General features: G+C 36.0%; 1 protein-coding gene across 2 annotated transcripts in view; it reads right to left on the bottom strand.

Annotated features, from left to right (window-relative positions):
* Positions 1 to 7,530, bottom strand: part of RBM46 (RNA binding motif protein 46) — a gene marked incomplete at both ends in the record, with an annotated part of 31,343 nt that extends 23,813 nt beyond the window's left edge. For both annotated transcript variants that reach the window (XM_082653593.1, XM_082653594.1), the window contains 3 exons: positions 4,794 to 5,576; positions 6,084 to 6,551; positions 7,380 to 7,530. In XM_082653593.1, the coding sequence (XP_082509719.1) occupies positions 4,794 to 5,576; positions 6,084 to 6,551; positions 7,380 to 7,530 (1,402 nt within the window). The remainder of the gene's footprint in view (positions 1 to 4,793; positions 5,577 to 6,083; positions 6,552 to 7,379) is intronic.
* Between the last annotated feature and the right edge of the window lie 4,690 nt (positions 7,531 to 12,220).

The following is a 12,220-nucleotide window of genomic DNA, read 5'->3' as shown; positions in this document are numbered from 1 at the left end:
TTCAATAACTTTCAACCAACTTACAAGTGATAACAGAAATCAAAACCTAATCCCCTAATCTTTAAATGATATTAAAGAGATAGCAAACAATGGCTATCATGCTTAGAATATATATATATATATAAAATATTTTAGCACTCAATGATGAGAAAAAAATTAGTTTCTGATGATGTTTGTTATTACAAAGTCAAAATATGAGAAGCAATATGCAAGTCAGACACAAAATAAATACTGAAGAAAGTACAGAAGATATAAAAGATGAATATTCACATATAAAATGGTCCACACAAATCAGAATGGATTCATCTAAGAAAAAAATTACTTAGAGAAGAAGCAAGCACAGTCAACACAGTTGTACTAAAAAAAAAAAAAAATCTTCAAAGTCTCAAAAAGCAGGACTGATAAAATTTCAGTTAACTAAAAGTCCACATCTCCTCAATTTCTAATTCTTAAAATCTCACTGAAATCACCAAAGCAAATGCTATACAGAAATGTTTGCCATTAAGTCACCATCACGCTGTTTTTCTAATAGGTGTTTGCTCATACTGTGCCCCTTTCTGCCCATAAACTCTCCTCAAGATTTACAACCAAGATCAGGTGGGAGGCATCCCCTTCCTCTGTACTCCCCAAATAACCTGTGCTTAGCGTTTGTGTCTCTGCCTTCTTCAGCAGACTGTGACTCCTTAAGAGCCAAAACAATGTTTTATTTATCTTTAGCTCCAGATTACTTAGGAAAGTACAATTAACACATGAGAGGCATTCAAAACACATTTGTTCTTTAATTAAATTTTATCAGTCATGGGCAAAACAACAGTACAAAAGTCAGGTGAAATTAAATCAATGGCACAAGCTCGTTTGTGACAGAGGTTCTTCACCTCTGTTTTAAAAGTTTTAGCTGGTCATTCAAGTAAAAAACTACCACTTGCATCAGGATTACACAAACACAGAAATGAGACAAGAAATGCCTTGCCTACAGTTATTTGTTAATAAATTATTTAATAAAATGAATTATGAACACACACTGAGGCTACCTCACTCCTTCCACTAAATATTTTCCAAGACTTTCTTCTTCAAAACTAAGACTTTCCTTTATCTCCTTGATTTTGATCTCCTAGATGGTGAAGAATCCTCCAGGGGAAAGCAGTGGCAATATTAGAAGGCCCAGATTCAAAACAGAGGCAAAGTTTTAGCAAAAGCAGGATTATTCACACTGATAGTCTGATCCATTATTAAACAGATACAAAATTATGAGACAGAAAAGGCTTATTGAAAAAGATGTGATACTGAATGACCTAAGATGTTTCCATACATCAAATATTTAGTATAGAACCTATCACCTAGACCCCAAGTCTGTACTCTACCCATTAAACCCAGTAAGTATCCTATTTATTACAGCTTCCTAATATAACCAGGTGATAGATAATTTCTTACCCTGCTGGTTGGGTGCTGAGTTCCCAGTGAGGTTAGGGAGGTTATTCTCTGACATTTTGGAGATGGAGACAGTCTCTATCTTTGAAGTAAAGAAAGGTGTGTGTGTGGGGGGGTAATTTTGGCATTAGCCCCAGTTTTCAGCTTTTCTTAAAATATTTTGCTTAAAATAAAGCTCGCTATAAATGGAACCAAAAAAAAAACCCAAAATATTTTAAAAATTTATTTTAAGGTACTATGCAATGAGAACATTTGGGATTCTAGTAAGAGCACTAAATGGTCACCAGAAGTACTCTGGCTTTAGTACTTATATAGATGCCTGCTCTCCCTTGGAAAAAACTTCTATTTTCCTCAACACCAATGATTGTCATTTAACTAAATAAAGTCTAATTTTTTTCTCTTTTATTTTTCAGACTTGAAAAATGGGCGTGGTAATGCCAAAACAATGTGGATAGTAAAAGCACATTCTTAAAGACCTCTGAAATAAAAATGTAAATGACTGTTTATATCACATATAATAGCAAAAGATCATTAAGGTAAGATTTGATAGTAATGCTCGAAATAGCATCAAAACTGAAAGGGTAATAGAAGAGTGTCAAAGCAAATTAAAAAAAAAAATACTATACCCAAAGAAAACATCTTAAAATAGCAGTTAAACTCACTATCTAGAAAATTAGATTCAAATTCTTCAAGAAAACAGAGGCAAAGGATGATCTAATGGAAGTGCATTTAAGGGACTCTAGGAACCAGTAGCAACCTCTCAAGATCTCAAAACAATCCAATGCTTGAAACATGCAGGATATATCAGTAACAGAGTATCCCTTCCCCTCTAAAAACACATCACTACCACCAAATGATCTCAACCCTGAGCCATCCAGCAAAACCCTACAACCTTTATCTAAAGGAAACTGCACATAAAAAGGCATCAGCTCTTTAAAGCCCAGAGGATCCAATATTAACAAAAGGAAAAGGTAAGCCCGAACACTGCCAACAATATTCAATCTACTCTTAACCTGCCCTGTGGCAATATGTGACTTCCTGTCTGTCTATAGCTCCTGCCCCTACTTTAATGACCTCTGAAGATCTGATATTTGCTTTCTTATCAAAGATTCCTAGACCCCTGATCTCTGATTCTTCCACTTCCTTGAATTCTCTCTTTTCCTGCTTAGTTGCCTCTTAACTCAAGCTTCACTCATATTTCTAGTCAATCACAATAAGGATTTTTGTGGTACTGTCTGTAGACAAGGCCTCGAGCCTTGTGTTTACAAGCCCTAGTATTTAATTGAAATTTTTGGCTTATATTTGGATCTTAGCTTTTGCCTCTGATGATGAACTAAAACTGAAAAAATATATAAAACACAAATTGTTTAATTTTTTGTTATAAGCAATTTTGATATAAAGTTTATAAAATCTGAAATAGAATGACTAAAGCAAACTGTCTGCGCCCTCTAAGAATTTCAATTCTTGAAGCTAACTGTATCCCTAATGAACATAATCAAGTTGGAAATGCTATAACTGAACAGGGGTTTTCTTTGGGAACTACAGGTGAATAGGAAGTTAACTATGGCCCTACGACTCAAGTAAAAAACATCTTAAAAGTCGAATTAAAAGCAGATGGGTAAGGGCTTCCCTGGTGGCGCAGTGGTTGAGAGTCCACCTGCTGATGCAGGGGACACGGGTTCGTGCCCCGGTCTGGGAGGATCCCACATGCTGCGGAGCGGCTGGGCCCGTGAGCCATGGCCGCTGAGCCTGCGTGTCCGGAGCCTGTGCTCCGCAGCGGGAGAGGCCACAACAGTGAGAGGCCCGCGTACCGCCAAAAAAAAAAAAGCAGATGGGTAAACCATGTTTAAATAGAAAATCTGACAAACTAAAAACAGTTTTAAGAATCTTGAAATTTAAGTTAACTTTGTAAGGGAAATGAATGGATATAGAAATAAAATGTTTCAGCATTACCATGTTAAAACAGACGCAAGTATCTTGCTCAGCAACTAAATGCCTAATATTCCACTCCAAAAGAATAATTTAATCCAATTTGCTCTAAGAACTCTGTTAATCATTTGCTATCCACCTAATTTTATCTTTAACTCAGTTGTCTTTATTAAAAGAAAAATGGAAGTATTTCTATTTTGTAATTTAATAGAAATCATACCTAAGACTTTATTAACTTAGATGATTGTAAAGTTCCCAAATTCCAAACTAATAATTGAGGATACTGCTGAAAAGTTTCTTGTAGGGAACCCTCCCTTCAGGTCTAAAATTCTGACTCCACCTCCTAATCAGAATCTCCTAAAAATATTCATCGTAATACCATGGGAGTGGCCATGATGGATAAGCAAGTCTATACAGTGTATAAAAATTACTCTCCCTTTTGACAATGTTTTTCCTTTTCAATTTCCTTTTCTTACCAAATTTGAGAATATCAATTTTAAATAGATATAAGTTTCAGTAGTATGATTCTGCAACTATATATTAATTTAAGCTATGGCTTTGAAATTATAATCAAGAACAATTATAATCCTTAGTAGGAGACCTTTTCTTTCTATTGGACTTTTCAATAAGCCAATATTCTTCTAATAAATTTTATTTTAAGCATGAAGTAATAACCAACTGAAATCTACAGCTGCATTAAAAAATGAGACAAACTGGTGTAGGGGGAGGGGGGAGGGTAGAGGTTAACACAGTAGCAAACAGGCAGTAGGAAAATACCAGAGTGATATTACATCTCCTCCTTCACAATGCCAAATATTTAGTTAGCATATGGCCCAAAGCTTGTCTTAATTATCCCTCAAATGCTTTAGAGAAACTTACTTTTTTTAAAGCATGAAATTAAAGAGAATGGTCATAAACATCTCTTAATGATGCTTTTTGTCTTTCATGAGTAATAATGACAGATTTCCAGATTGGTGAGCATAAGGTTGTGTCTACACATGACCCACCTGAAATGCCTCTGATTTTACCAACTCCCTATCCCTGCCCTCAAAAAAAGATTATTGTGTAGACTTCACCAAAGATGCAGTAACACTCTTATAAATTGGTTTAAGTAACAAATCTTGTAACTTATATAGAAATCATTTCAAATGAGGATTAGTCATTACACAAACAGTAAATTGATGAAACAGGATCATGAACTCTAAAGTAAATCAAAACTAAATGATCCCCAAGTAATGTTTAAATAGCTAAATATAGGAAGTTTATACAAAAGAAAAGTCTCAACAAAATTTACCATGAATTCACAAAATTGAGGTAAAATTTATGTTAAATACTCACCACTAATGTTGAGTTCAAAAGAAATGAATTTATAAATAATCTATAATACTTCCTAATTTCATATTCTACAATATTGTTTAAAGTACTTTTAAACTTACCCAAATGAAGTAATGTAAACTGGGCTGCCAGTTCCTTTGCATCTTCCAGAGTAGTACAGAGTTTGTCTGGCATGAAGTAACTCTGGGATCCATTTGCAATAGCAGGAATAACGATTTTATATATCAAGAGTACTTTCCCATCTTGACTTGTTGTTGAATATAAATAATATTCTGGTGGTGCCCAATTATTTTTGTTGCAGTAATAATCCAAATGCATTACTGCAGAATTGAAATGACTGGATTTTAAAGAATACATACTAATTGGAGTAAGCTTTGTTCCAGGAAAAAGTGGGTAAGTGCATCTTTCAATTTCAGGGAGGCCTGGGCTATGCTGGCCATTGAGTCGAGCTGGAAGAGTTGGTGGCTTGCCTAGAATTTTGGGGTAGCTCTCTTCTTTGTTAGCAAACACAATCAGGTTTTCCGAATTGGGGCTAATCTGACCATTAAGATGCTGTCTCCAAGTGTTTTCTTTAATTACAGGTTTTGCCAGTGTTACCTCAATACGTGCTCCATCAATGCATTTTCCATTCATAACAGACATAGCAGCCACTGCATCTTCTCGGTTGAAAAAGTGAACAAAAGCATAATCTCTAAGTTTCTTTACTCGTTCAACTGCACCAGGTTTGAATTTACTGAATTCTACTTTAATTGTTTCCTCTGCAGTTGAGATCATTAAATTTCGTACATAGAGAACTTTAACTCTCTGCATGGTTTCCTCATCAACCTCTTTCTCTGGGTCAGCCCAATCTACCTGAATGGTATGGCCCCATAGTTGGAAGGTTCCTGTAAAAAAGAATAAATTAATTTGAAGACAATTAAAACAAAAGTCAAAATTAAGTAAATCTGTTTCTCCAAAGAAGCAGAAACTCAAATACATGTCGATATATGTAGTCAGCATTAGTTTCCTACTCACAAAATAGTTTTTACTAAGGCAAACCTAGCCAGAACTTATGGTGAAATTAATTTTAAGAGTCAAAAGAACAAAAACACTTCAAAGATGGACCTTTATTAGAAGAATTAGGTACTGTCCTTTGTATTTTTATCAAACAACAATGAACAGCTAAATTAAAATGTATACATTTAGTAAATCAGTAAATTATTATAACTAATGACTCATAAGATCAGCTTCATGTCTTTTGGAATCACTTGGTTTATTTTACTTCCTTAATCTCCATTCCTCTTTAAGGGCACTACATATTTTCATAAATTGATCTATGAGGTACTGTCGTCTGTCCATATGTATAGTAAGGTTAACACAGAAAAATAACCTTTGAAAAAGGATAAGTTTACCTGGAATTAGTTTTCTCCTAGCCATAGCAGCAGCTCTGTGAGATTCATATTCAACAAATGCAAAACCGCGATTTTTGGTCTTATCAGTTGCACTCGGGTAAACAATGACATCTACAACTCCTTCTGTAACTTTCTTCATTTCATCCAAGATTTCTTCCTTCTTCTTTTCCTTTGGAATAGCTCCAATAAATAATCTGCAATTATCCAAGCTTACACACACACCAATAAACTTCCCTGGTCGAATCTCATAATTATTAAGAATTCTGATGGCTAACTGGGCTTCTTCTTTTGTAGTATACATCACAAAAGCATAACCTCGATTTTCACCACTAAATTCCATCATAAGTCGAAATTCATATATCTTCCCAGCTCTTTCAAATACAGGAACTAACTCATCTTCATACATATCACGAGGTATTTTTCCTACAAAAACTTCACAGCCTCTAGGTGGAGGTGGACCTTCCCAACCTGAAAGACAAAAATAAATAAACAGACAAATAAATTCTAATAAGATATTTATGTTCACTATTCAGTAATTCATGCCACAAATTTACTGTGAGCCTTTTATATGCTATGCACTATTACAGGTGTTGGGGATACAACAGTGAACAAACTAGAAGCCCCCTTCCCTCATGAAGCTTATATTCAATAGAGAAAGGAGACAATGAGTAATAAGTGCTATGGAGAAAAATAAAGCCTGAATGAAATGAGGGAATGAGCCTTGAGAATATATCAGAAAAAAGAAAAGCAAGTGCTTTTTATATTAGTTATATTAGAACAACCAGAGCATGCAGGTCTGTATAGGAAATGCATACTTGAGGGAGGAGTAAAATGGTAGCCATCAATGCAGTCAGAGGCCAAGATTTTCTTTTAAGTCTGACAGAAAGTTAATTGGAGGGTTTGAGCAAGGAAATTGTACTGGTATTGGCAGAAAGGCAAAACATTATATCCAATAACCTGTTTGCATCTAGTATAAACAGCACTCCTCTACTCACTACTCTCAAATTCCTCCCCAAATGACCTCCCCTTTCATAGCTAGAGTACCCTTTCCCGACTGACCTAATCCTGACTTCTTTCTCAACTGCTTCTTAAACCAAGTGGAGAGTTAAAAAATGTAAGGGAAAGACATGCATAACCATATAATCTACCTCTTTTCCCTCCCAACAGTAAAAATGATTGCTGACGTCTTAAAGCGGTTACAAGGAAAGAGCTATTGTTTGGGATACTTGTGGAGATATACCTGATGTAAATGACTACATTAAAGATTCAATTTTTTGAACATAAACAAATTCACACCTGGAGGTGGACCACCAAACTTCCTTTGCCCATTTTCTTGAACCATGTTGTATCCAGTCTTTTCCATCAAAGCAAGTAATGCTGCTTCATTCTGAGTACCAGTTCGGACTTTACTGCATCCATTTGTTCCATCTGTATTTTCTTCATTCATGGTTGCAGTTCCTAAAGCAAAGTTTAAAAGCAGTGTTTATGACATGGAGCGCCAGGAGGAATCTATGAAGCATTTCTTTGAGTAGCAAAAAACCAAGGATAGTTGTGGCTGCTACATTTGGTTATCACTGTAGCCCTGCCCCCAAAGTTCTTCCCTACAGTGGAAGCTGGAAAACTCTTTTAATGTCTCTGATCAATTAAGCAGTACCTTTTTAAGGCCTAAGCTACAAAGAAAGGAAGTCAAAAGTGAAAAAGAGAAAGGCAACAACAAAAACAAAAGTGGGAAAACAGAAGTAACTGAAAGGGAGAGGAGAAAAAAGCAAGCAGAAGTAGTAACAAAGTATTCAGAAATTATAAATTGATAGAGCTAAAATTAGGTGACCTCCAAAAGTCCTTCCTTGTTTTAAAATATCTGAGTTTTTCTGAGTGATGAGGAATACAGCTACAAACACAACCATATCATACACATCACACCCAATCTTTTTACAGTCTTTAAATTTCTTTCCAAGCAATCCTATTGCATCCAATGATGTAATTCTGAACATGGCAGGAGAGTAGCTCATGCACCCATACAGCTTCTACCTGCCATCTACCTCATTGCCTTAAATTTAGCAGCCCAGTGTTCTTTATTAAACTACTATTAAAGTAACAATAAACTACTACTTTATTAAACTACTATTAAAGTCATTTATCAAACTGCCTACTGAGTTTGCCTAACTAGCACTGAGAACGAGATTTTCATTTGGCATCCTGAATTCAACAGATCCAGAACTGAATGTCATTTTATCTTCCAAACGTGTTCCTTCCTGTTTTACCTGACTTCCATCAATTCATCCATCCAACCAATAAATGGCACCACAAGGAGTATGTATTACTCCTTCTCCAAACTGTCACAACCAGAAACTTGGGACTAAACCCTGAAGTCCTTCCTTTGACTCACAGCTATCAGTCACAAAGACCTGCATATTTTCCCTTCTCAATATTTTTTTTCTTTTCTTTTGAAGGAAAGAATTTTTATTTTTTATCACCACATCTAACAGTTCTCAATAACTCTGAAATAACTCTATTATGTGCAATATAGAATTTTTTAAATCTGAAAAAAAAGAATGCTGTAAAAATAAAGAAATGAACACCGTGTAGAACCAACTGTAGACCTTGAATGTAACCCTACAATACCTATTTCTTACTTCTTTTGGCTGAATTTTTCCATGTAAATTCTACCATTTCGAAATAAATTGACCTCCCTTCCTTCAGCTCATGGAGCACGTAATTAATTTTTACTTTTCAAAAATGAAATGCATTTGGTAAATGTACCAGAAAGAACTGGTTCTCATCGAGAGGCAACTGCCGTAGAGAGATTACAAGCATATACACACTACCAAATGTAAAATAGCTAGCTAGTGGGAAGCAGATGCGTAGCACAGGGAGATGAGCTTGGTGCTTTGTGTCCACCCAAATATTTCTTGAAATCAATCTTTTCCTGTCTATCCCCACAGCCTGTTCTCAATTATTTCTTACTTGAATTAGCATAGTCCTTCCTCATTACTCAGTATCCATAGGGGATTCCCACAGATACCAAAACCCACGCACGCTCAAGTCTCATAAAATAGCATAGTAGTTGCCTATAACCTATGCACCTCTTCCCACATACTTTAAATCATCTCTAGATTACTAGAACACCTAATAAAATGTAAATGGTATATGAACAGTTGTAAATGCAATGCAAATGATATATAAATAGTTGCCAGCATTCCTGGCAAATTCAAGTTTGGGGAACTTTCTGAAATTTCTTTTTTCAAATGTTTTCGATCAAAGATTGGTTGACTCTGCAGCTGTGGAACTGCGGATACGGAGGGCCAACTATGCTAGGTTCCTAACCATTGTTTCAGGTTTTAGCCTTGTCTCTTACAAACAAAATCTCCACAATGCTGTCAAGATGATATAAAATATGTATATGACTACTTTAAGCTTCTCTTACAAATCAGAGCTAAGGGAAAAAATGGGTAAACTTATTTTTAAAATCTTATAGTCAAGAAGGTCCTGCTAAAAAATAAACAAAAAGCCTCAAAGAAAAATATTACTAGATTATTTTTACTACCTAAGTATTAACTATTTTGAAGGCAAAAAATACCACAAAACTAAGATGGAAAATTACAAACAGGGAAAAATGATCTGCAACACAACATAATAAAAGGCTAATTTCCTTCAAATAAGAAGAGCAGCATGGTGTCATAATTGAGAGCAAATTCAGGTACCTAAACGACTGCTTAAATGTGAACCCTGGTTCCTCCCCTTTACTAGCTATGACTTTGGGCAAGTTTGGCCTCAGTTTGTCTCTAAAAGATAGATAGTAACAGTTTCTACTTCATAGAGTTATTGTCAGCATTAAGCATAAAGTGCTTAAAATAGTATTTTGCATATAAGCACTATAAATGTATTTACTATCTAATTAATAGAATATATAATAGTAATTTCTAATAAAATAATACTGTTGTATAATAAATTAATAGAACAATAAAAAAACAAACTGCTGACCAGGGACTGCAAACTCTTAATTCATTCATTTACTCAAGAAATGTTTATTAAGGACCAACTGTGTGCCACGCACTATTCCTTATGTCTGGGATACATCAGTAAGTAAAAGACCAAAATTCCTCCCTTGTATAGCTTATACTCCAGTAAGGAAAACAAATGATAATACAAGTAATATGTAAATAATATATGTTAAAAGATAACAGTAGGGGGGAAAAGAACAGAGATAGGGCACATGGGTGGCGAAGAGGTTTGCAGAAGACAGGGTGTAATTTTAAACAGATAAGCAGCATAGGCCTCCCTATAACACTGAGGAACCTAGCCATTGCAGTTATTTGGGAAGAACATTCAACACAAATGGAAAAACGAGGACAGAGGCCCAAGAGTAGAAGTATGCATGGCACATATAAGGTACAGCAAGGGGACCAGTATGGTAAAGCCAAGAGGAGAACAGTGGGAGATGAAGTCAGCAAGGTAACAAGCTGCCACATCACACAGACCTTGTAAGTCAGGTGCCGAAGGACCTCACGGTTTATTCTGAGTAAATAAGGAGCCACTGGAGATTTTGAGCACAAGGGTAATATGATCTTTCATTTTAAAAGGAACACCTGGGCTTCCCTGGTGGCGCAGTGGTTGAGAGTCCGCCTGCCGATGCAGGGGATACAGGTTCGTGCCCCGGTCCGGGAAGATCCCACATGCTACAGGGCGGCTGGGCCCGTGAGCCATGGCCGCTAAGCCTGCGCGTCCGGAGCCTGTGCTCCGCAACGGGAAAGGCCACAACAGTGAGAGGCCCGCGTACAGCAAAAAAAAAAAAAAAAAAAAGGAACACCTGGCTATTGTATTGTTCTACTAAGCAGAGAGAACTGCACAAAGTTGTAAAGTGCTGAACAGAAGGTATCTTCCCGCCAAACTGAAGTATTCAAATACAGGTTGGACATGCTGGAGAAATTCAAACAAAGGGTGCATTGTTGGACCACGTGGCTTTTAATGTTCCTTCCAAAATTTAGTACAAAGAGAGTTCACGCATAGACCCTGCCTTAAAAGGACTTACAATCCAGGAAAGAGCAATATCATCATCATCATCCAGTTAGGTGTCTTCTTTGTTTTAAACCTGCATTTCAGAGAGCATTATCTCTACAAGAGATTCATAGTTCCTTGAAAACAAAATGTTGCAGGGTTTTAAAAAAAACTGGAAATTAATTCAATTAAAAAAACAATAATAAAAACTGTAGAGACCAAACGAAATACCTGCAGACTTTCTGTGGTTTAAACTCTGGGCTGCATAAGAGCAGAGATCCCACCTGCCTTGAACACTTTCCCTGTTACCCACCACAGTGCTTGGTATACAGTAGGTACTCAGTAATTATTTGTTGGATGAAGAATCTAACAGAAAATTCAAAAAAATCCTTAATATAACTTCATACACTTTGGGCAGGTGTGCATTAAATTGGAATGATTTTTTTGAGGAAAATTTGTTAATATTTATTAAAATCTAGGGCTTCCCTGGTGGCGCAGTGGTTGAGAGTCCGCCTGCCGATGCAGGGGACACTGGTTCGAGCCCCGGTCCGGGAAGATCCCACATGCCGCAGAGCGTGAGCCATAGCCGCTGAGCCTGCGCGTCTGGAGCCTGTGCTCCGCAACGGGAGAGGCCACAACAGTGAGAGGCCCACGTACCGCAAAAAAAAAAAAAAAAAAAAAAAAAATCTAAAATGTACATATACTCAGTAATTCAATTACTAAGAAATTAACCTACAGGTATAGTTGCACAAGTATATAAAGATATACGCACAAGCATGTTCACTGAAACATTGTATGCAAAATAAAAAGTCTAAAAACTATCTAGTTGTCTACCAATAGAGGAATGATTTAAAAATTATGGTATAACTACACAATGGAATGTTATGTAGTTATTAAAGAATGTCATAGATTTGTGTGTGCTGATATGGAAAAATATTCAAGAAATATCACATGAGAGTAAGTTGGAGAACAATACATTTTACTATATATCAACTGTGTGTTTTGTTTAAAGATATATATGTATACACTCACAGATGCTTGTGAATACAAAAATTAAGGCATACAATTTTGGAAAAATTTACAAGGAACTTCAACAGTAGTTATCATTGGTAAGTAGGAATGAGGAGTTAAGGGACCTTAAT

This window comes from Grampus griseus (genome assembly GCF_964374135.1).
Source record: "Grampus griseus genome assembly, chromosome: 4".
NCBI classification, from domain to species: domain Eukaryota; kingdom Metazoa; phylum Chordata; class Mammalia; order Artiodactyla; family Delphinidae; genus Grampus; species Grampus griseus.
Note: the sequence above shows the minus strand (reverse complement) of the source record. Positions and strands in the feature narration are given on the sequence as shown.